Here is a 26,149-nt window from a genome sequence, read left to right as displayed (position 1 = left end):
ACACACACATAACTTTATGCAATTTTCGCTACACACACACACGTAACTTTATGCGATTTTCGCTACACACACACACACACACACACACACACACACACACACACACACACACATTTTGAGGTTAAAGGGCATAGTTTGAAATCTCTGAAGAGTCTCATGATAGTGTACACACACCGGCAGTAGCCCCCGTGGCCCTGCCGTCTAGTTTTTATTATTAGTGTATTATAAGTATACTTATTTTTTTACTTTTAACTTTTTCTGCACTTGCCAGAGAAATACTTAACAAAAGTATCTGGACCTGCACTTATATAGCGCTTAGTCACTTTGCGACCACTCAAATCACTTTACACTACAGACTGCGCTCATTCACCCTAAAGTATACTTTAGATATATAGTTAACTTTATTGAAGTATACTTTTTAAAATGAACATGAAGTATCTTTTTTCATATGGGAAGAACAACTTTCTCTCTTAAATGTCAAATATTAATACATTGCTGCTTGTACTCTTTCCTTCAACAACATGGATGTTAAATCAAGTTGTTTTGGATTCTCTTGACAATTTCTACAGATGTTTATTCCCACATTTAGTTTTTTCCCCAGCCAGAGCGTTACTTGCAAAATGTGGCCTTGGCAAGTGATTCAAAGAGCAGAGAGGAGTGTCAGTGTGGAGAAGTAGGGGCAGAGGGAGAAGTGGAGTTTGTTTTAAAAAGGCATACCTTTGTAGCTGCACCTGTTGAGCAGGTTGGATTGGATCAACTTTGTGTGGGGAGGGTGGGGGGCGGGGAAGGAGGGGTTAATAGCACAAAGGCAGAAGGAAGGAATGAAACAGGAGAGGAATGTAACTGACAAATAGACGCAGATGAGAAGAGACTTTAGAGGAAATAGACAGTTGGCACTGAGAGATACACTGTAGCTGTTTAATAATATCTCGTCTGGAGACGATCGAGTCCTCAGAGCAGGTAAGGCATGTTTAACTAATAGTTACTAACACAGTTCAGTAAGAACAATGTGTCTCTCATGTTGTCTCTTACCATATTATGACATTTTCTTTATGGCATCTGGATAGCATCTAGTCCATGCTAATGGACTAAACAGCAGTCCGTAGGACATTTGCAATAACCAAAAGGTTTTTTAAACTGTTGTCTGATCTCTAACTATAGAGTACTATATCTAACTATATGAGTAACTATGTGAGATAGAAGATAATAATAAGTATGTGGAGAATGAGTAGAAAAGTCCCTTGACAACATGTTCTTGCGATAACAGTTGTTAAACGGTTCAAGCTGACCACAGTGTTTGTCGTGTGTTGTTTGTATTGCATCATTGTTTTATATTAGATTGTGGGTAGTGTGTGAAAAAATGTAAGGCACCTATTAAATGAACGTAATACAAATGTCGTGATAAAGGATGGAAGATAATACAGTTGCCAGCACCAGGCACTTTTATCAACAGCATTTCGGTTTACCTTGTAGCTTTACACTTTCACCAAGCAGAACTCAACTCATGACTGATTTCTCAATACGTAACAGTGTACTGGGTGGTACTGTTGATGGGTGATGTAAAGCTGTTGTTAAACTCCAAACTATGACTGACACAAAGAGAAACCAGTTTAAATATTGTGACAGTGAGCAACAACACAAATTTCCAATACTTCAGTTAAATAATTTCAAGTTTACAAAGGACCAGGAATTGTAGAGTATAGTTTGAGTTGTGTGGGGGGATAGAACTATGCTAGATGTTACTCCTGCATTTGGTGTTTCTAATCTTTCTTTGTGCTGTACACACATAGAGAAAAGGCTTATTTCCTCATTTGACTCTGGGTACGACAGCAGGCCATTGTATCTCTTAACATGTTGATTGTGACCTCAAGAATGTGCAACTTTTCCATGAAATTTAGATATTTAATTTCCAAAGTTTAACCTCATAATATCGGACTGAATTGTCATTTTCTCTGCCTTTATTCCTGCCTTTGTTCACAAGTTATGGTTCTGTTTGTATTGGGGGGGTTTTGTGTGCAGGCTATTTAATTTATGTCCTAACCAACCAATAGGGAGCTAAATAATAATAATAATAATAATAATAATAATAATAATAATACCTTTATTTAAATAGCACTTAAAACAGTGTTCACAAAGTGCTTTGACAGAACAAGAATACCACACAAGTTAGAAAGACCAACATCACGTGAATGCAAGTCTGTAAAAATGTGTTTTGAGAAGTGACTTCAAAGAATTCACTGGTTCTGCGAGCCTCAGGCAGGGCGTTCCAGAGTTGAGGGGCCCTGATGGTTAACGCCCTATCACCTTTAGTTTAGAGCCTGGACTTTGGAATAGCCAGAAGGGACCCGTCTGAGGACCTGAGACTGAGGGCCGGCTCATAAGGTGTCAATATCTCTGAAATGTAACTTGGAGCCAGCCCCTAAAGTGCTTTAAAAGTGATCAGTAAAATCTTAAAATCAATCCTAAAATGAACAGGGAGCCAGTGAAGAGAAGCTAAAATCTGAGTAATGTGATGTCATCTGTTAAAACAAGTAAGAAGCCTCGCGGCTGCATTTTCAACCAGTTAAAGGCGAGAGAATGATTTGTCTTCTATGAGTTGCAGTAATCTAATCTGGACAATATGAGTTAATGTATGACTTTTTTTGATTCTCAGGGAAAAACTCCTCAAAAACCCGTTTAACAGGGGAAAAAGAAGAAGAAACCTCAGAGACTAACTGAGGCTAACTTTAGCTAGCATAATACTGTTGCTAGATATTAAAACTGATCTCCAGTTGACTGAAAAATAGACAACCCCTGTTGACCGTGTCAACAAAACTATTTTCTCATCCAGAATCATTTAGCCTTCTGCTTTTGTTTTTTAGAAAGCATTTTTACAGAAAGTTGTTGGACAGTGTCTGTCTGCTCAAACTAATATCCTGCAGTGTGTGATGCAGCATTATTTAGATCTTATCCTACCTATACACCAGAAGACCTTAAGAAGATTTGGAAAAGACTCCTGGAAGACTGTCAGCTCATACCTGCTCACATCTTAGGACAAGTGTTTAGAGTTTTTAGTCTCACACTGAGATTTTAGACAGACTGTCAATCTTTCAGAGTCACTATTTACAAGACTACAACTAGATTCTTTTATCTGTTTTTTTTTACTTACCATGCAATTTTTTTTATTCATCATGCTCTTAGTAAAAACTGACTTAATGGAGGAGAAGCAGCTTTTGGCTCCAGCTGCTCTAGTGTGTGCAGTGGTTTGTGTTGAAAAAAAAAAAAAAAGAAGAGAAGAAGACACCACAAAATGCCCCTCACAAAGCTGAAAAGGGGTTTCTGTTTATATCACATGAAAAGTTGACTACTTTACAGTAAAAATAGATATAAGGAAGCATAAAGGAAAGGAACATTTAGAAATTAATTCATGATATACATTTATGTCCCATTTAATTATTTGTTTAAGTGAATAATTATATTTATTTTTATTTATACATTAATCATTGATTATTTATTACTTATTTATGTATACATTTATTTATACATTGTAACTGGGTCTCCTTGCTGTTCTCTTTACTAAGAAACAGAGTCCCCAAAAATCTAAACAATGACATCACTATATTTTTATTGAGGACTGAGCTTACTAGCATTATTGTGATGTTCCTTTTTCCTGTGGAAGTGGTTTTACTGGCCGGTCTGGAACCGGGGACCTTTCCCCCGCTCATCTATTGGTTGGTGATTGTGTTACTGATATGAAACAGAGCAGATAACTACCTTAAACTTAACCATGGAGATGACGGGAGCCCCGTGACTCCAGTAAAACTCTTAGATTTACTAAAGACTTTCAGCTTTTAGTCTGGGACTGGGGAAATCATTTGGTGTAAGCCCAGCATTAGAGACAAGAGAGAAGGCTGTCTGTGAAGTTTCCACTTTTGTAAATGCTGCAACCCGATTTCAAAATCAGGTTCACCAATGGCAAACTGGGACAACCTGTACAGAAGCTGTTTGTGTATGTGCTTATATTCTATTCCTCAGGAAGAGAAATATGTATACTTTGATTCTTCATCCAAACATGGCTTCTTTCTGGCTTCAAGTAGCATTCATTTTGGGATTCATTCTTTTTAGGGATGAAGACACAGTTTAACATACAGCACACAATGACAGAGACAGACAAACCTAATTAAACTGCCTACCCAGTATATCTATGACTCATCTGCTAAATAAACAGCTGGTTGTTCAAACATTGTGACCGACAACTGCTTTGCAAATAACATGTTGCGTAATACTTTTCCCACACTAAAAGCAACACTAAAATATTGGGTGTTTATAAGAGACCTGAAGCATCATCACACTTAATTACTTTAATAATACAGTAATTGGAAAGTAATTAAATTAGTCTTCCATAGAAGTAATTGTAATTAATTACTAATTATCAGCAACTTGCCCACACTGGATATCAGACTGTAATATACAGTACATTAACTGTTGGTTTCAGTCTGTTGTTGTCAGTAAGAAAAATGATAGAATATCATCAGATTACTTTAACGATGGATGAGCTGCAGGTTTAGCCTCATGGTCGGATGGAATCTGAACCAACCATGCCCAAATTTCTAGATCTTGCTTAACTACTCACCTGCATTATTTTAGTGTGTCAGTACCAGTTTGCAAGAAAGTAAAATTCTTGCATCTGCACTGGGTTGATGTAGATTCATATCTTTCACAACCCAAATGCAACATTAGCAGATTATAAAAGGGATCCAGTCTGTCATTATGTATGTCATATATTCTGAATGACTTGCTAATGGCGACACTGTCTCTCATACAGCTAAACATCAGGGGCCTCATGTATCAAATAGTGCGTAGCTTTCATACTGAAAGATGGCGTACTCCCAAAACTCGAGAAGTACGTACGCAAACTCACCTCCACATGTATCAAATTGTGCTCACGCCGGCTTGCTCGCTGATATTTGAAAGAACAATGGCAAATGTACGTTCAATGAAGAAGAAGAAAAACTTCGCTGCTTGCGAGCTGGATGTGCTGATCTCGGAGGTGGAGGCCAGGAAAAATGTGCTGTTTTGTGGCCTCAGCTCCGGGATCAGCATCAAGCGATAGCAGACAGAGTGGCAAGGTGTCACTGTGGCTGTGAACACAGCTGGATCACAGATCCGCACCATGGCAGAAATAAATAAAAAAAAAAGGTCTGACATTAAGGTGAGTTGAGAGATGTTGTAAAACCATGTAATATATTGTACAGGTATCATACTGGATGTCATGCTCACAGATCTCCTACTTGAACCCCTACAAGGTGGACTATGGCTATCAGCACACAGACAGAGTGTGGCTGCCACGGGTGGAGGCCAAGGAGCACCAGCGCTGACGGCAGAAGATGAACGGGTGGCCGCCATAATCGGGGACGTTGTTGTCATTGGCATTATTGACGCGCAACCAGGGGGATCCAGTGCGTCCACCTTGACTGCGCCCTATGCCCAAAGGCAGCAGTCTGGCCGTGTCCTCACAAATGAAGTGCTGGAGACGCAGAGAGAAATCATTCACACGATGAGTGAAATACGTGATGGAATCAACAATCAAAATGTCATATTGACAAATATATGTGAAGTGTTAAAAGAAATGGTTAAAAAAATTAAATAAATGTTTGAAATTACCCTGAATGACATCCAAGCGTTGTTGTATGGCTGCGACATGTGGTACCACATTTAGTGGGCCGGGTTCTGGTCCATCCTCCCACAGCTCCTGCGCCATGGGGACGCCACACATTTGTGCCATATTGTGCAGCACGCTGCAGGCCATCACAATGCGACACACCTTCAGTGGTTTGTACAGCAGCACGCCACCACTGCTGTCCAAGCACCGCCACCGCCATCAGCTGCCCAATTGTCCTTTCCACCACCGACCGAGCCCGAGTGTGGAGTTGGTTATACAGGTGCTCCTGCTGGGTTAATGGGTTGGTGAGCGGGGTTAGCAGCCACGTTTTTAGAGGGTAGCCACTGTCACCTTTGAGGTATTTGACAAAATGCACAAAGTTAATTATAGCTAATTAAAACTTACTTTAAAAATCCACATACTGTTAAATTGACAGGCAAAGGGCCAATTAACTGTAAAACAGCTATAATCTGAATCATAAAAATAACGCCATAACTTACCAAGGAGCCAGCCGTCACGCACAGCTCCTGGTTGGAGTCTAGTCCCAACACTGCTATTCCTCAGAATGAAGGAATCATGGGTTGAGCCAGGCCACTTTGCCACAACATTCATAATGAGCATTTCAGCGTTACATATGATCTGGCAGTTAACGGAATGAAAATGCTTCCTATTTACATAGGCAAATTCATTTTCTGATGGTGCCCGTATAGCAATATGAGTGCAGTCGATCGCTCCAATTACATTTGGAAATCGGCTTGCCACTGCAAATTGCATTTTGATATTGGCCTGCTCACCCACAGTGTAAGGGAAATTGACGTACCTGGGCAGCATGCGGATTAAGCCATCCCATATGGCTGGCATAGCTCGGCTCAGGGATGACTGAAAGATGTCCAACAGCTCCCTCTGGAAAGCTCCTGTTGCGAGGAACCCCAGGGTCGTGAGGACCTGCAATGGGACTGGCAATGCGCGGGACCTTGCAGTCGCCCTCTGTAAATCTGGGCCCAGTTCGGCACAGATTTCCAAGAGGTTTGCTCTTGGCAACCGGAACCGGCTCATAAGCCAGTCATCATCATGGGCCAGAAAATCAGCGTGGTCTCTGAAGACCCGCTCCCTACGACCTCTACCGTTGTTGATATCCTCCAGCGCCAACAAAGCAGCCATTGTGTAATGTGTGCCAAAATCATGTTTACGCATCGTACAAGCCACACTTAATTGCCTACACCTTGTAGTCCTAATTAATCATCACATACAGGATCAATAATGTCCCTCACCTGAGTTATTCTTTTCCCACACGTGTTTTGTCCGGGGAGAGAGGGATCTGTGCGTCATGGGTCGCTGCGCACCTGTGGTGTTAACATCTCCGTGTTAAACCAAAGGGGAAACAGTCGGAACTTTGACACAGTGATTTAGGCTTAATGTTATCTGTGAAAAACGTGTTTCACTAGGTTTTTATTGGGTTCCATATTAATCATAAATACTTTATTGGTTACCGGGGGAACTTTGGTTTCTCTCCATTTACTCCAATAAAAATATAAATATATAATATATGTAAGTATATATGTTTATAAAAATAGTACAAATAGTAAAACATATAGACTTATGAATATATACTAACCTACAAAAATGAACACACTTAAAAACATGCGTAACCTATACTAACTACTCATGAAATATACAGACTTCAACATACTATTATTGCACTAATAAGCCGCAGTCTGCAGGTGGCAAGTGACATGTAAAATATCATAACAAAAATCATCTATCCCCTCATATTCAGAAAGGGTTATTGATGTTCCGAGAGCTATGAACTATAAAAATAATGTCTGTTGTGTGTAGTATGAGTTAAGACATGAAACACGTTTTAAATAGAGCATAAAAGACAGTAGTTTCTGCCAAACAAAAGTTTGCGGTGCCAACGCACATTCTCACGGCACCTCGAAAGGTTGCGGAGCGGTCTGCACATTCTCACGGCAAGTTCACTTTTCATACATGCGGCGTGTGCAGAAAAAACAGCGTACGCAGTGTTTTTGTACGTACGCAGCATTGATACATAAGGCCCCTGATGATAAAGTAACAGTAGTAATGCTAGTAAGCTCAGTCCTAAATAAAAATATAGCGATGTCATATATTTAGATTTTTGGGGGCGTTGTTTCTAAGTAAAGACAACAGTAAGGAGACCCAGTTAAAATGTATAAATAAATGTATCCATAAATAAGTAATAAATAATCACATCTTTCACAACCCAAATGCAACATTAGCAGATCATAAAAGGGATCCAGTCTGTCATTATGTATGTCATATATTCTGAATGACTTGCTAATGGTGACACTGTCTCTCATACAGCTAAACATCAGATGGCTATGGCGCTGCCTGCAGCCTTTCTGTCTGAAGACCAGTTCACCTGCTCCATCTGTCTGGAGGTGTTCAACAACCCTGTCTCCACCCCATGCGGCCATAGCTTCTGCCAGGCATGCATCTCCTCCTACTGGGATGGAGGAGGAGGGAGCGCCAAGATCTACCAGTGTCCCCTCTGCAAGGAGTCCTTCCAGAAGCGACCAGAGCTCCATATCAACCGAACCCTGAAGGAAATCACTGAACACTTCAAGCAGGTGGCCAACCCTAATATGCCAATGGATGGAAGAGCTGGAGGAGGAGTGGAGGATCATCATCAACACCTGGCCCTGTCTCCATCTCAGAGGCCAGGGGAGATGCCAGAGACCGTCTTTGCTGAGATGATGACTCGTTTTCAGCGGCTGCCAACTCCTGGCAGGCCTCACACCACCAATAACCGCCGAAGCTCCAGTCCAGTTAATGCTCGACACTCCCTCAAGGCTCAGAACAATGTGCACCAAGACCCTCCTCCACCCTACTCACCTCCCCGCAGGTGCCAAACTACATTCCTTAAGCTACATTATGAGGGGCATGACTCCATACCTGTCAAGTATCCTGTTTTGGCCGGGTATCCTGTTTATTTTACCCTTCTTTCCCGCTGTCCTCCAGTATTAGTATTTTCCTGTAAATCTCCCGTATTTTAACCATAGACTGTATATTTTAACCGGGCGGAGTAAAAGAAACAAAATATTCGATAACTGCCACCCGCAGTAGCCTACGGTACTGTAGGTGGCAGCTGTCGCAAGGTTAGTGTGTGACATCTCATTTTAGATTCATTTTAGTCACTTTTTAAAATGTTGGTCCAAAGAATTGATTTTAATGGTTAGTTGTTTTTTTTTATCCTTTGTAGAAATATTACACAATCCAGACATATATTTTATGTTTGTAAATGCCGTTGTTGATGCTACCACTTAGATTCATTAAAGCTAGATACTTTCAAATCCTTACATTAAGTTTTTAAAGGCCATTAAAAATGTTACTGAGAAAATTTCATTTCTGTTTAATTTCTCTTACCCAAAGTTTAATGAGGCTTTTGAAAAGAAATATGGTTGGCCTTTAAGTAAGTGCTGGTAAAATGTTAGACAACTCAAGAAGGGAAAGCAGGGCCTGGCAAATCAAGTTGTGGAAAGAGCACTTTGAGGAAGTCCTGAACCTGACCAAGATGTCCTCTATGGAAGAGGTTAGGGTTTGACCACCTGGGAAATGCCTCAAATGTTGCTCAGGAAAGGGGTGTCTGTAATACCTTCTTTGGTATTACCAGGCCTTCCAGTCTGCAAATGAAGACTTGTTTATTCTATAAAATTTGAAAAATAATTTAAAAGTTCCCACCCCAGTTTGCATTGTTCAATGTCTTGTTGGGCCAATCCAAAGCAAACGCTGTAATTCACTCCTCAACATGATGAAGTTAATATGGCAGTGAGTTGTTTGTTAAAGACGACCACCATGATTAAAGATGTGTGCAGCAGCATATGACAAATGACAAAAATTATTAAACAATTATCTTTAATTATATTTATGACAGGTACACTCTGAGCGGTCCCAGTGACGCTTCCCCAGATGTGCCTGTGTGTCCCATCCACCTGGGAGGTCTCGAGTTCTTCTGCCGCACTGATAACACCTGTGTCTGCTGCTTCTGTGTAGAGACAGCAGAGCATCGGGGACACAACGTTATCCCTGCCAAAAGAGAATGGCACATCAGGAAGGTGTGTGTGTGTGTGTGTGTGTGTGTGTGTGTGCCAGTCAGTTAGTGCAAGTTGGCAAACTGGAGATGAAAATTCTGTTTTCACTGTAACTGCATTTTGCCCTCCAAGAATGGCCACCTGAACGTGCTGGAGGGTCTGTGTGCCCCAGTGACTGGGAGTAGCTCCTGGTGAGGACTCCCAAGGCAAAGTGGTCCCAGGGGAGGGGTGAGACTAAGTGTGATTCAAAGACTCCCATGAAGCGGAAGACGAAAGAACAGTGTACCTTGCTCAGGACAAGTAAACCGGGGCCCGCTCCGGGAGCCAGACCTGGCAAGTGTCTGGTGCCTGGGCCTGTGTCCACCGTCAACTGTGCTAACTACGTAGATCCGCAACCCTGTGGGCCCACTACACAGGGTTAGGCATAGGGGTCAGGTGCTTAGAGAGCCGGGCAGCAGGCAAAGGCAGGTTTGGTGACTTGGGAATTGCATCTCTGCTTTTTGCAGAGGATGTGTTTCTTTTGTCTTCATCAGACCGGGACCTCCAGCACTCATTTGGGCAGTTTGCTGCAGAGTGTGAAGTGGCTGGGATGAGAGTCAGCCAAGTCTCAGGAGGCCATGGTTTTTTGCCGGAAGATGGTGGAATGCCCCTTCCAGGTAGGGAGTGAGTTGCTGCCCCAAGTAAAGGAGTTCCAGTATCTCGGGGTCTTGTTCACGAGTGAGGGTAGAACGGAGCGTGAGATGGACAGGTGGTTTGGTGCGGCGTCAGCAGTAATGCAGGCGTTGTACCGGACCGTTGTGGTAAAGAAGGAGCTGAGCCTGAAGGCAAAGCTCTCGATTTACCTGTCCATCTATGTTCCAACCCTCACCTATGGTCATGAGCTTTGGGTAGTGACTGAAAGAACGAGATTGCGGATTTAAGCGGCCAAAATGAGCTTCCTCAGTAGGGTGGCTGGGCTCAGCCTTAGAGATAGGGTGAGGAGCTCAGACATCCCGAGTAGAGCCGCTGCTCCTTTGCGTCGAAAGGAACCAGTTAAGGTGGTTTGGGCATCTGGTAAGGACCCTTCTGGGCGCCTCTCTTTAGAGGTGTTCCCGGCATATCCAACTGGTAGGAGGCCCCGGGGAAGACCCAGAACACGGTGGAGGGATTATATCTCTCTCCTGGCCTGGGAACGCCTCAGGGTCCCCCAGGAGGAGCTGAACGTTGTGGCTGGGGAGAGGGACGTCTGGAATGCCCTGCTTAGCCTGCTGCCCCACAGATAAGCAGATGAAAATGGATGGATGGATGGAATGGATCCATTATCAGGAGAAACATTGTGTCATTGTGGTTGAATTAAACATTAAAACATTCGTGACACTGTGCTAGATGCCAAAAACATGAATTTGACAATGAAAATAAATGGTCTGAAAGCAAGATATAGGCTTCACAAATTTCCATGAGGCTGTCCTCACTTTTAAAACACATTTTAAAAATGCCCTCTTTTCCCTCTCACACATATAGTGCAGGGGTGCCCACACAGCCCCACCTCCTCTCACTCACTCACAGCACTGTGTTCTCATCATCCTCTCACCTCCTCTGGTTGCATTTAATATATGTGGGTGTTATGGTGTTAGCTCATTAAAGATGATGTTATGGTCAATAACTTGCAGACTGCAGTTTCACTTCATCTCAACTACAGCCACGGTCACTGTGGCCCATACAGCAGTCAAGTGCAGTTATGAAAACATTTTGGGTAGTCAGTCCTAAACAAACGGGTTTTCTGTCTTTTCAGTCCCAGTTAGGTATTGCAGAGGTGGAGCTAAAGGATCTCATTCATGAGAGAGAGAGGAAAGTCAAGGACATATGCAACTCCTTACAAGAGATACAGGTGAGTTTTCAGTCTTTACTCAGATGGATGTTTTCCAGGTTCAGTCCTGCTTTAAGACTGCAGACACATTAGACTGTTAGCATTGTTATTCACACCAGACTGTCCAGTCTGACAAGTAAAGAGGAGATTAGGAAAAGGTGCAATCTGATAACACTCTCATGAGTAATGCATCAAACTTGCATGCCTGTTTTTGTTTGATAAAACCTGTTTAAAGTGCTACAATGTGTGTACAATTCAGGCCTAAAACGCGTGGAAAAAATGCTTGTAAAACTTCTGGGCTATTTTAAAATAACCCCCTAAAACCTGAAGTTTGAAATTTAACAGAAGTGTCAACACCTACTAAATAATAGATTTTTCAGCCTCTGCAGCAGATAGAAATGAAATTCAAAAAGTATTTGAGAGTTTATAGCTGTTATATCTGAGCTCCCTCCTCTATAGTCGTCTTCCGCCATGATTTCAAAGTTCTGGAAAAGTCCCATGTTGCATTGCGACACTCCCACATGTATTCTGATGCATTTCATTGGCCAAGAGACTGAAAATTGGTTGGAAAAAAACGACAAATACTACATAACTATCCGCTTTCCCAGCTTTAATGGTAGAATAACACAACAGCGCCCCCAGTTTTAATGGTAGAAATGCGATAATGCTTTCCCGGCTAAAATGGGTTAAGTAAAATCTTAACAGTAAAATCGACTTTGGCTTTGCTAAGTGATAGTATCGAAGAAGTCACTGTTTCAGATGGCAAAGTGGACTTTGATGAGTGGGTAGAAGGGACTGAAATTTGCACTGGGATTGTTTCTACAAACGTATTGCAATTTGTTATTGTCTTGGAGGGGATATGCATTTATAGTCAGAAGTTTTTCATTTTTCTTGACTTGACAGAGAGAAATAATGTACACCACAATCATATATGATTATCAATACGGCAACTAGCCTGTGTGTTATAATCCCATCCCAGGGATTAGGATACTTCTCCATTTCTCATGTAGAGATGTTCAATTAGAAAGAAATTGTTTCAGATTGCAGCCAATTGCTCCACATTTACCTGTATACACCATGTGCAGTAATTAGTGTTTTTTTTTCTTTTTTTCTTTTATTCAGTCTGCTGCTGAGAGAGAGACCGACGGAGCTGTTACTGTGTTTTCCAAACTGATCTCCAGATTGGAGTACTGCCAAGCTGAAGTCTTGGAGGTAAATAACACTGACACAGGAACTGTGGAGAGAATCCTAGAACAAAACTCTTGGCCTGAAATAAAAGTAGGCACATTGCAAAAAAGGTGTGTCTAAAAACAAGATAAAAACACTAAATCTGAGGGAAATGATCTTGCTGCATGGACAGATAATTTACCTTGACAAGAATCTTAAATTAAGATTGTTAATCTTGACACTTCTAAATCTAAAGTTTTTGTATCTTGGTAAGAAACAAATAATTTGCAGTGCACTCTGTTGGGGTCAGTTCATCGCTGCTTGCAGCTTTAATTTATCTTGTTTTAAGAGTTAATTTCTTATTTTAAGCTTTCAACATGCTTATTTCTAGATTGCTTTCTTTAGATTGATTTCTTAAATCTTAATTTAAGAAATCTTGTCAAGTGAAATTATCTGTCCATGCAGCAAGATCATTTCCCTTACATTTAGTGTTTTTAGACACACCTTTTTTACAGTGCAAGTCCTATGATTGTATATAAACATAAACATTGTGAGGTATAAACTCCATGGCATCTGTTCCCCCAGGTGATAGAGATGACTCGGCGAGCAGCTGAGCACAGAGCTCAGGGCCTGCTGAGAGAGCTGGAGGAGGAGATAGCTGAGCTTAAAAAGAAGAGTGCAGCACTGAGCCAGCTGGCTCTGTCTGAAGACTATATACTCTTTCTCAAGGTATGAATGAAAGCAATCCCCCCAGACATCCATTAGTTAAATCAATGCTTATGGGAGTGTTTAGATAGAGCCTTTATTAACCCTTTCACAGGAAATTATAGAAAATTAGGAATGTATCATCAGGTACCTTCTCCAATGCAGGAATTTTTCCAGGAACCTGTGGACTTTGAAACGTCTATTTGTATTTTGAGCGCATGAACCTGGTTGTAGTTTTGGTTCCTAGGCTGTAATTCCTGCATCCTGCTGTACTGGCCAGAAGAATATTCTGGCCAGTACAGAATATAATAACAGAATAATAACAGTAAGTGGTTCTCCACTTGTAAAATAGCATAATTGTTTATGCTATTATGCATAAATTGTTTACAAGTGCAGTTCAGACTACTGCAACATGGTTACGACTTTCATTTACTCACTAAATCCTTTTTATATTGACTTCATTGTGGCCAATCAGGTACAGTAATGATACCCTGGTCACAATAATAAAAGTCAAAGTATTGTATATTCTAGGTCTGCTGTAAAAACCCGCCAAATTGGCCATGGAGAGTATAGAAAATGGACAGTGTTGTATAACCCTCTTTGGTGATAATGTTGTGTTTTTTTCTATTTAAATAGAAAAAAAGATAATTAATATTTGTGTTTATTATTATTATTATTATTATTATTAATTATTAATTATTACTACTACTACTACTACTACTGCCATTATTACTATTATTATAATTATCATACAAAAGTTAATATATTTGCTGACTAAGTAGTTCTGAGTAATGTTGTCCTGAGCAGTGAATGTGTTGTAATCCATAATCTCTGTTCATTGTTGTGGCAGCTGGTCCGGCTGCACATATATATTTCAATGTATGTGATTCCCTCTATTTGAAATTTTTTCCCTCCCTTTTTCTCCCTCCCTCCCACTGCTAATTGCTGACACTCTGCACTTCTGTGGGTGAGCTGTGCTTGCAGTTACTGCTAACTACGCTGGTGTCTCTGATCAACACTGCTTACACACAGAAGCCCCAGCCCCAATGAATGTGACCTAACAAACTCCCATTACTACTGATAGCTCTATGGTTAGCACTAAATGCACTGTTGTTGTTAGTACTGTTAGCACTCACCCTTCTTCCAGCCTCTCCCTTCCTTCGTGATTAGGGTTGCCAACCATCCCTTGAAAAATAGTCGCTAAGGGGGTCTGAAAAGTCCCTAAATATAGCAACAAAGTTGGCAACACGGCTTCGCCGGCTTTTACAAATGGCGCGTGTTGTTGTGGCGTCCATTACTACGTCATATCCTGCATGAAACCTTAACTATGTGTTCGCCCCCTGGTGGTTGGTGGACGACTGGTGTAGAAAGTGATTAATTAGATATGCAGGAGGGCCGCATTTTAAAATGGAAATATCGCCGACGATCAGGTTAATTAAATCGTGGCGGGCAAAATCGTGATTACGATTAAAATTTGATTAATTGTGCAGCCCTATCTTCCTGTATTAAGAAACAAAAGCACCCGTCCCGTATTGAGGTGAAAAGGGACGCACTTTGTCCCATATTATTGTGACAGTCAAAAAATAGTCAGTAAATGCCAATGAAAAATGAGTAACAGGGCGCTTTATATGTAAACTTACGGTAAACTTGTTCCCAGGCCCCGTCCTGCTCTGTGACCAATGAGCTGACAGCATATTCACACACCAGTATGACAATACAGAATACGCTCATCCCATTGGTCGAGGAGAAGATGGCAGAAGACAACAAAGCAGCATGCGTAGGTGACCGTGACACAGATGCCGACATTGCTTTACGGGGCAATACACCTTCGAACAGCAATGCCACTGGTACTCCTCCGAAGGCAATCAGGACAGCCGGCCCTGCCAATGAGGTGTTCCTTATTTATTTTTCGGGGAGTTGGCAACCCTATTCATGATCTGCTGATCAGCTGCAATATCCATATAACCGCTCTCCCGTGGAGGCTTGGCTGGGAAGTGCACATTGCAGAGCGAGTGGTTACTAGCTAGCCAGTAGGAGCATTTCTGCTTGCTGTAATTTGAGCTCAACCACTTATGCTGGGCTTACACCAAAAGATTTTCCACAGTCCCAGACTAAAAGCTGAAAGTCTTTATTAAATCTAGGAGTTTTACTGGAGTCACGGCGCTCCCGTCATCTCCATGGTTAAGTTTAAGGTAGTAATCTGCTCTGTTTCATATCAGTCTTTTCCTAGTCTTGTGTTTGATCATATCAAACGTGTTTGATATTATCTCAAGTCTCAGTGACGTAACACCATCAACAACCAATAGATGAGCAGGGGAAAGGTCCCCGGTTCCAGACCGGCCAGTAAAACCACTTCCACAGGAAAAAGTCACATCACAATAATGCTCGTAGACTCAGTCATAAATAATAGGGGTGCACTGATTGCAATTTTCTGGCCGATCACCGATCACCGATTTTTAAAAAGCCTGACCTGCCGATTCCGATTTTGGCCGATGCCGATTTTTTAAATAACTCACAGCTGAACCTTCAATGTTTGGATCTTATTTTATTGAAAAACAATAACACAGCAGTATTTTTCTTTAACAAATAAAGGAAATCACAATGCCTGAGGTAGTTAATAAAATATTGAACTTAAATTAAATAGCAACAATTTACAGGACAAACTAACAGAAGAACTGCAACCATTAATAAAGTGTCCTGAGTTTTTGGTTTTTTTTTTTTGGTCATTAAATCATAAAAAAATCGAATAGTTCATTATATCTGGAAGGAAAAAAAGTTGTATTACTGGTGCCTTCCACACGGGGGCAGCGTAGCAATTGATGATACAGTGCGGCGGCTAGATACCAAACTGTAGAAGAAGAAGAAAAAAACCGAGGAGAGGGTTTTCCACGGTTTTCCACAGCGGGACAAGTTAGCTCCCAGAGGGGTTTAGAGACTCTGGAGGTGACGTTTGGTTTTCACCGTCGCAAACTGTGCACAACGTCAGCAGCTGAAAGCAGCATGGCTAATTAAGCACAGAGTCCCAGCTGATCATAAACATAGTGATTGTTAATTAACCGGCTTCGCTAACTGCGCACAGAGTGTCCGGTGCTTGTTGTAAACAAACAGAGATCGCTAAGTGAACACCTCCTGCAGCAGCAGCACATAAAAAAATAACTAATTGGATGAAGTCAATTAAATTGTGGGCAGAATTTCCATCCAACAAATATATGTAGCCCCAACTCAAAACAAGCGCATCGATGCAATATAATGTATTTGAGTTAATGTAACTCAATTTTTTACATTTGGTTGAACTCAAATTAAAAACGTATGTATTGTATTTAAATTGAGTTACCTCAACTAATTTATGTCAAGGAGTGCTAAAATAAAGAAATTGTGTTCATTCAACCTAAAAACATAGAAATGAAAATTAAAGATAAATTAATTTGGACATGAGACCATACCTGGTTGAGGTGCTTTTATTTATAAGCATTTGAAACTCAACAGATAAACAATGCATTTTACAGATTTTAGAAACCTTAAAATGTAACCTGTAAAGTCAATAACATTCCTTATGAAACTTCAGCACCTTAAAACACATATGGTAGTTACATACAGGAAGTTACATTAAAACACACTTTTGGCAGCCACATTTTCAAATCTTACGAAACCCAACTCTCCTTAATGCCCCACAGTTGCAAACAGTGATACTACAGAGGTGGGCGCTTTGAACCATTCACAGAACAGGAAGTCACTGGGTAGTAAATATCACAATTGGCACAATTAAATACATAACACATCCTTCCTTTCTTTTTTTAAGTACTGTACACTCTGTAAAACTCAACAATAAAAGTGCATAAACATGTTTGGATAATGCTGCCCATTTTACAAATGCAATTCCAAAATTCCGCAGGCTTAAGACAACTGCTCCAGGAAGCAAAACATCAGGTAGGAGCAATAACAGTACAGTGCTCTACTATCTATGAATCAAAGCTCAGTTCAGACAAAACAAAAACAAGTCCCCAGTCCAAGTGTTACTTTTCACCTGTTCATCTTTTACATGAACAGCTTGATTTTCAGTTGCTGTATTTTGGTGTTTAGCCGGTGTGCATCCAGATTCATCAGGGTTTTTTGGACAAACTCAAAAGTGTATTTCAGGTTCTCTGGAAAACTAAGATCCAGCGCATAAATTAGCCCAAAGAGTGAGATGAAAGACCTTATGGCACTTCCTACATTGGTGAGGACTTTCACGCCTTTAATGATGACCCACACACGTGATCTGGCTCCCCAAACTCATGGCTTCGGACTGTGTGAATGCCCATAACTGTAGAGACAATGTCATTCTCGGCATCCTCAACAGCAGATGGCTGAAAAACAGAAACACATAACAATCATTTAACATAAAAAAATATACTATTTATTTGCACAGATCATAAACATAACCCTCCCACAGAATTTGAAATATTGATGAATACAGTGAATATTGCAGAGATCCATGCTAGGGTTGCCGCTGTGTGGAAAATTTCCCATACAATACACTTGTAACAACACTGATGTTACCGAATACAACGACCAAAAAAACAAAAACAAAAAAAAAGTCTACACCACACATTTCAAGAAAGATACGTGTCAGCTCTGTAGAGTGCTTCCTATGATCTTTAACGTTAGATCTTTACATTCTACAATTACTTTTTGAACAAAACTAATGCTTAGTGTGTGTCATTTACTGCTGAGGTGCACTTTGAGGTGTGTTGCTGTTGTACAGACTGAAAATGATTTTATGCGCGCTAAAACAATTTAAAGTGTCATAACATCGCAAAATACACATGGAACAAATAGCTTGTGTAAATAAAAAAATAAGAAATTTGACTTCATTAACTTCCATGTCATATGACCTCAAATTATTCCAGAAAATAGTCCTCAGGACACAGCTCTTTAAATTGGATTTTTTTTTTGCATATTCTATTTTATATCAATATTTTTACAGAAAATGCATGTGTTTTTCTTCAATAGCTTCCAGTTTGTGTGTTCTAGCCTCTTAATTTCTCAAAAACACCAGATTGATGCATTTAACTTTGAGTCAAATTTTCTTCCAGAAGGGCATAACCCCGACCCCCCTAGAAGGTCCGACGGGGGGGAAATGGTGCGCGCCAGTTTGCATGGACCGTTAGACTGAGAGGGCGTGGTCACGGTGGTCACCTGCGCATGCTCCGCTAATGAAACTCATTCTTTTTGGGTTGAAGGGTAGGACGGAAGTAAATTAATAAATTTTAAGTTACACTTCTTAAACTACTTTTGATTTGATTTTAATTGATATATTTTCATTAGACAAACAATACATTAATGTGTCACATCTAAGAAGGGCTTGAATCGTTTTTTTGAGTGTACTGCTACAGAGCTAACTGTGCCTAACTGTACTTACTAAGAGTAAGAAGGATTCGCTGGATTTGTCTCCAGTTGCTTTCTTGAAAAATAGTTGCTAAGGGGGTCTGAAAAGTTGCTAAATTTAGCTACAAAGTTGGGAGCACTGCTTCGCCTGTGGGGGGTTATTATCGAGGTAGATCAGATGCTAGATAAGATCGGTTTGACGTAAAAGAATCAGCCGATCGATCGGTGCACCCCTAATAAATAAAATATAAATAAATGTGTACATAAATAAGTAACTAATAATCAATGATTAATGTATGATTAACTAAATGAAAGTAGATAGAGCTGATAAATATAATTATTCAATTAAACACATTATAATTAAATAGGACATACATGTATATCATGAATTCATTTCTAAATGTTCCTTTTCTTTATTCTTCCTTATATCTATTTTTACTGTGAAATAGTCAACTTTTCATGTCAGAAAAACAACACAAACCACTGAACACACTAGAGCAGCTGGAGCCAAAAGCTGCTTCTCCTCCATTAGTAAGTTTTTACTAAGAGCTTGATGGGGAAAAAATTGCATGGTAGGAAAAAACTGCTAAAAGAATCGAGTTGTAGTCTTGCAAACAGTGACCCTGAAAGAGTCTTTGGAGAATCTCAGTGTGAGACTAGGCTTGGACTAAAAACTCTCACTTGTCTTTAGATGTGAGCAGGTGTGAGCTGATAGTCTTCCAGGAGTCTTTTCCAAATCTTCTGAGAGTCTTCTGGTGTATAGGGAGCATTACAGTACATATTTGCATAAGACATTAGAGAGGAGAGACATGTGCAACCACTCCTGGCCCAGACTCTGACTGTAAATGAAACTCTGGTGAGAGCCGTGTGGAAGCAATACTAGCCCAGACTGAATGTTGTTAGCGCCTTTAAATTTTCCAAGACAAAACATCTGAGGTTGACTGTTTTGACATTTCTTGTCTCTGCAGACGTTCCCTGCTCTGTCCACCCCTCCACAGGCTAAGGACTGGTCAAGTGTCTCTGTGGTGTCTAAGCTGACCTCAGGAGTGATTCTCAGGACTGTCAATCAAATGATGGAGTGCTTTCAGGAACAGATGCAGCAATTGCCAAAAGTCTGTAAGTCTTCATTCAGAGCTGAGTGAAATTAGTCAAGTAAATGTGTTGAAGGGAAACACTCTCCCCTCTAAAAATGTAAACAGTCATTATATGTCCAATCAAAGATCAATATTTCTGTTTCCAAAAAAGTTTACACGCTGCAAAAAAAGCAAATAAAAACAGAATGCAATGATTCAATGTATTCAATTGCTTTTTTCTATAAATATAACCTATGAATTCTTAATGTAAAACATTTTGTATTTCTTTACGTTTTACACAGCGTAACAACTCTTTTTTTGAATCAGGATTGTAGAAGCTCTAAGATGTCTCTTGCCTTTTTGATTTAGTGCTTAACTCATGTGTCCACTAAAGAATAAACTGTACAAGATCCAAAGAGCAATATGAAAGAAATGTTCTTTCCCCTAATCAACAGGCCAGCAATCTTTGTTGGACCAGTCTGTACCAAGGCACAACCCAAGTAAGATTCGGAGCCTCCTCAGCACAAAATTTTATTTGGATCAAGTTCTTCTCATACTGTTCAATTCAATGAATCAATAAAAATTGCTAAATCAATCATATAGTTAATATGTTTTCTTTTCTTTGCAGCGACAAGAAGGGTTCAAGAATATGCAGGTAAATGTAAAAAAAAAAAAGTTTTTAGTTGCTTGTTTTAACTCTTTCTTTATTATCACCAACCACCTCTCTTAATCTGTCAGCTGACATTACTTTGGATGCCAGCACGGCCCATCCACGCCTCATCATCTCAGCAGATGGGAAGCAGGTGCACTGTGGTGACCGCAATCAATCAGTACCTGACAACCCTGAGAGATTTGACCGGGTGGTGTGTGTGTTGGGCCGCCAGGGCTTCAGCACAGGACGGCATTACTGGGAGGTAGGTGAGACAGAATGTGGCGGCTGTGGCTCAGTTGGTAGATCGGGTTGCCCACCGATTGGAGGGTTGGTGGTTCGATCCCTGACCATGGCAGCCAACCTGTTGAAGTATCCTTGAGCAAGATACTGAACCCCAAATTGCTCCCGATGCTGCGTTCGTCTGTGTGAGAATGAATCCCAATGGTGGCAGGTGGCACCGTTTAGGGTAGCCTCTACCACCAGTATGAATGTGTGTGTGAACGGATGATTGAGCACAGTCTGTAGTGTGAAGCGCTTTGAGTGGTCGCAAAGCGACTAGAAAAGCGCTATGTGTAGCTGTGTTGTACAAGTCAATGGCAGCCGGTCATGTATACATACATTTATATTCTTCTCACCTAAACTAACTAGTTCAGTGACTCGTCCCTCCTACCTTCTTGGGCGATGTCTACTGAATAGGCATATGAAGATGTCCACAGTGAAACATCGCAATGGACGATGATATCGTCAGCACAAGTCATCCAAACTGATCATATCATATGGCCACAAATTCTGCTGCCCGAGCTGCTTTTGGTATCCAATCACAGAACAAGGAGGGATGAACCAACTAGCCCCATTAGTGGCTAAGCTAATGGGGTTAAGCGAGACCCCGGTCATTGTCGTCTCTACATACGTCATCTGGTATAATTGATACAATTGGCTAAGAGCTACGTACAGACGCTTATGATAGAAATTTGTAGCGCCCAATAAACCGCTCTGGACGATCGTAAACCACGCCTCCTCTACGGAGAAATTAATAGGTGGTCTCCAGACTATATCTCATTTGTGTTATAGTCTGGCCAGGCTAATATACACCATTAATGAATTAGTTATTGTCTATTGTCCATAAATTACTGCATTCCATAGATTGGAGAAATAAGTGCTGAGGTACAAGTTTAAATTAGTTTGAATAAATTGTCTTTTACTTTGGACTCATCTGAACTTGACTTTGGGAAAAAGTGACAGTCCTATAGTGTCTACCTTGAGTTGCAATCACAAAATCAATCTGTGCACCACTGATGAATCAGAATAGTTACATTTTAGGCACTCAGTGATTGCCACTGCAAACCCACGTCCTAAAGTTGGTTTGGGCGGGTGGTGGGCCAATAAATTGCTATGTTGCGCTCAGTGGAGATGCCTGGTGGGCTTGTTCTATGAGAGAGCTGGGGTTTGTGAAACATTCACCAAGCTCTAGGTGACTCGTGTGACTTTGAAATCCCCAACTCTCTTTAGTAAGTGACTGTTAGGATGCATTTCTTAATAAATCTGCACAGCATGTATTCGTAAACTCAGCAAACTTGATGCATAGGTATGTGGTATTTCAGGAATAGAACTTCATTCAGCTATGACAGGGTGACCATATAAGATGACCACACCTGATCAGACATATATGTTGTTACATCTGTCTGACAAGTTACCATGTATAAACATGTCTAAAAATAACTGCCACTGTGCCAACTAGGCAGCAACCTCCCGGTCTGAGCAGTGAGGCAAACCAGGAAGTGCCTCAAGCTGCATTCTACCAAAAATGTCAGGGAACAGGTTGCGGAAGCATTTTGGTCCATTCATTTCAATACAAAATGAGAAAACTTCTCACTTGATTTATTACCTCAGAATTTTTTTTAAGGACAGCACTATAGTCTCATTCACTATTAAAAAATTATCTTCAAAATAATTTGATGTTAGTGTAAATAATGGCCCCATTTAGAACAAAATAGGAAATAGAAGAGTTGTATGAGTTGGGGCGTGGCTACCTTTGATTGACAGGTCACTAACAAGGCGAGCCGTCATCAGGAGAGAAACAGAACAATTCCTATCCACGGCACTGTGTCAATAAAGTTATATATTTAAAGGACGTTTAGCGGTTTGGTCTCATAACTTTGACCCTTTCACTGTATTTTCACTTCATGACAGTTTATTTGAAAGTCTTGTTCATTAAAAATGTCTTGTTCAGCGTTTGGTTGGACTAACTGACACTCCAAGGAGTCGCTGCTCAGTTTTTCTAAGTAACATACATACATTTTGTTTTAGTTTTTTGCTAGCCAAAACTAACATTCCAGTTAATGCTCCAGTTAATGCTAACTTGAATTAGCAGCGACTTCGCTCAGTCAGGTTGAGGTGTAGAGAGGCTGTAGTCAGTGATCAGATCCCTCTCGCTCCTCCACAGTCCAGATATGGTCTGCTCCCTTTCCGAAAACAAGATGGCGACAAGTGTAACGCTGAACTCGAAGCCTCAAACGGGCAGTCCACAAACCTATGGGTGATGTCACGGTCACTACATCCATTATTTACACAGTCTATGGTGCCAACACGAGTATATAAGGAGCTCAGTCCCTGTAACTTATCCATTCATTTTCTGTAGTATGTCACGGTTACACGTTTCTCTCTCTATTTGCTTTTTTGATGTCAATGATTTGACTTCTCGTCCTCTTTGATATCAGCCTAAACACTGAACAATAAAATGGAGAGATTCAAACTTGCAGAGAAACTGTAAAATTGGAACTGAGGATACAGCTTTGATCAAGGGAGGAAATTCCAGCACAAGGGAATAACTTGACCATGCAATTTCCATATTCAATTTAATTTTAATTTAATATTGACCCTACCCTGATAGTCAGAAAGGCTATACTGTTTGGAGTGATCTGTACCGTGCTTCCCCCTTCTAGGTGGAGGTGGGAGGAAAGACTGACTGGGATCTAGGAGTTGCAAGCCGTACCATCAATCGGAAGGGTAAGATCACCGTAAGTCCAGCCCATGGCTACTGGTTCCTCAGCCTCCGAGATCGGACTGACTATGCCTTCCGAACAGAACCCTCAAACAACCTGACAGTTAACCTCAGACCATCCCGGATTGGAATCTATGTGGACTGTGATAAAGGACTCTTGTCCTTCTACAATGTGGAGGCCAAATTGCTCATCCATACATTCACAGATAATTTTCCTGACACCATCCATGCATTCTTTAGCCCCTGTACTAATAAATCAGGCCGGAATGAGGCCCCACTAATCATTTGCCCTGTTGCAATGACAGAATGAAATGAGCCAACAAGTTAAGAGCATCTTTACTAATAAGGAATGCTTCCACAGAAAGACACCTCCTGAACAGATTTGATCACATCTGCTTGATTCCTTCATTGCAATAGAGTAGATAATGAGCAGGCCGTATGTTAACCCCTTTGTGATCCATTACCATAAAAAAAAGATCTGATGAATCCATTGGTACCAACCATGTCATGATATCTTGTCAGGAATTGAGCTAAAAAAAACACCCAAAAGTAAAAACTGGCATTGCCATTTTCAAAAGGGTTACTGACCTCAAGATATCTGAATCAAAATAGTTTCTATGGGTACCCATGAGTCTCCCCTTTACAGATAAGCTTACTTTACGTTAATACCATGCAGAAACCATGCATTCTTTCTCCTACAGTAAAATGTTTTAATTTTGCCTACGGTAATAAAATATTCCTGCATGCTGGTGTCCCTAAACATGGAATTGCATAAATTGGGTACAACTGCAAAACTGAGACTCTTGTTGATGATGTGAGTCACCATCGTAGCATTTCATTGTAGTGAGAGCATTTTTTCGAGACCATTATATTATGTGACACTGATGTGATTGTTTTATGGGCCAATATCAATACTTTTAGACTGAAGTCAACACAGTCAGTATCTTCAGGTTTTGGCTTATTATGTGCTGAAAAAATAGAAGAATTCAGACTCTTTCAGCTGCATTGTGAGAAAATGAATACCTGAAAAAAACTGAAGCTCCAAGCTGTGATGAACAGGCCCTTGGACAACACAACCTACAATTTATGTGGATGGAATATTTGTTCCACAAGGCCTACCTAGAAAGTTTTATTAAACATTTTCCAAATACAATGAATCATTGTCTTTTTCCTCATGTTCACTGTATTAACTTTGTCTTTTTCTCGTGTCCATATATACAACATGTCGAGATGTAGACAATATATGTAATGGTACATCAAATGCATTAAAACAAAATTTCCTTTAGCAGCTGTCTATTTTGTCTGAACAAACTTACATCAACAGAATCAAAAATAAAATGATAAAAATTCACTCTTTGTTTTTCTGTCCATTTAGAATGAAGTGTTTTTACATTGAGTTTACGCTTGTTTGTCTTTGTTTGCTAATAGAGAGGAACTTGAAGTCAGAGGGTGTACAGTTGTTTTTTTTGTTATTTTAGTTATTTGTGAAACCAAAAGTAAGCTTGCGTCAGGTAGTGAAGTTGGTGACGGTGACACAAGTCACAGTTCTGTGAGCTGAACTCAGCCCACTCAGTAAGTATAGTACACATGTGGAATTTATTGCTATAGTGGACAAAAAATACCATGAACACTGATTGGGCATCCATATAAAAAGTGATTGTAGGCTAACATGTAAGCATGAAGCTGAAGATCTACCAAGAATAGACACATTATCTTCATGTTAATCATATCAGACAGTAGTACAAAAAGTACACTCCTGTAATCAATAAGTGGAACATTGTGAGATTTTCTGAAGTTACAATGCAATAAATAACATAGTAATAGTAAATTACATGTTTGTGTTGCCACTAAGATAATTCACCAGACCTGCATAACTTGTTCACACAGATCACAACAGGTGATTTAGTTACACTTTGACATACAGTAGCAGTATAATGTCTATTTAGCCAACTCACTCAATAGAACTCATACTTGGCAAATTATTGTATGATTTTCTTATGTAATAATACACATAAGTAAGGTTATGCTGATATCAACTGAAAATGTGCTTAATGCATTTTTTTTACAAAGCATGCAGTGAAAATGCAGCCCTTATTGCTAAAAAAAAAAAGATTTGCATGAATATAATAATAAAAACGATAATAATAACATTTCAGCTCAATCAGAGATAAACCCTTTTTTCTGTTCTACACCACAATCTGTCAAAAATCCATATTTCATGATGTCCAAAGATAAGATATTGATCCCCATGCCTGTTTTGAATTTCAAGCGTACTGCCTGCAGGTAGTCAACATAAAAAAAAATGTAAGTGGCTCCAGGCCAGCTGGCTGTCTTAAATATTTAACAAGAAATTACTTTGTTTTTTTCAGCATTACTCATGAAACCGCCATGAAATGTTGTGAAAAGATTGAATAGCATTGATTATTGCACCACTACCAATGTGCAAGTCAACTGTTTTTCTTAATGTAAATCACAAACACATATGTTTTAAAGAGTAACATTGTATTACTGTAGGCAAAGTAAAAGGTAACTTTAAGTCCTCTAGGCAGTGGCATAATGTGTACTGCCCTACAAAGTCTAACAGCAGTAACTGCGCAATAAGGTAAAACTGAGAAAATCTGCTTTCA

At 40.2% G+C, this 26,149-nt stretch overlaps 1 protein-coding gene across 1 annotated transcript; it reads left to right on the top strand.

The window, feature by feature from the left end:
- Nucleotides 1–834: 834 nt before the first annotated feature.
- btr01 (bloodthirsty-related gene family, member 1) lies at nucleotides 835–24,951 on the top strand. Its single transcript, XM_059334498.1, has 11 exons — nucleotides 835–960; nucleotides 7,985–8,525; nucleotides 9,555–9,735; nucleotides 11,483–11,578; nucleotides 12,680–12,769; nucleotides 13,310–13,453; nucleotides 19,765–19,912; nucleotides 20,325–20,369; nucleotides 20,498–20,524; nucleotides 20,608–20,783; nucleotides 23,464–24,951. The coding sequence occupies exons 2-11, from the start codon at nucleotides 7,996–7,998 to the stop codon at nucleotides 23,830–23,832; spliced, it is 1,806 nt and encodes a 601-aa protein (XP_059190481.1). The 5' UTR covers nucleotides 835–960; nucleotides 7,985–7,995; the 3' UTR covers nucleotides 23,833–24,951.
- Nucleotides 24,952–26,149: the final 1,198 nt, after the last annotated feature.

Source organism: Centropristis striata, chromosome 1 (assembly GCF_030273125.1).
Source record: "Centropristis striata isolate RG_2023a ecotype Rhode Island chromosome 1, C.striata_1.0, whole genome shotgun sequence".
Lineage (NCBI taxonomy): Eukaryota > Metazoa > Chordata > Actinopteri > Perciformes > Serranidae > Centropristis > Centropristis striata.
This window is presented reverse-complemented; position numbering and strand designations above follow the sequence as displayed.

Bases quoted from the DNA above. Each gene is read 5' to 3' on its own strand.
- btr01 (XM_059334498.1), top strand. From the start codon at position 7,996: ATGGCTATGGCGCTGCCTGCAGCCTTTCTGTCTGAAGACCAGTTCACC. The intron at 19,913-20,324 runs GTAAGTCTTCAT...CCTAATCAACAG, and splicing joins GCAGCAATTGCCAAAAGTCT to GCCAGCAATCTTTGTTGGAC. The intron at 20,525-20,607 runs GTAAATGTAAAA...TTAATCTGTCAG, and splicing joins AAGGGTTCAAGAATATGCAG to CTGACATTACTTTGGATGCC.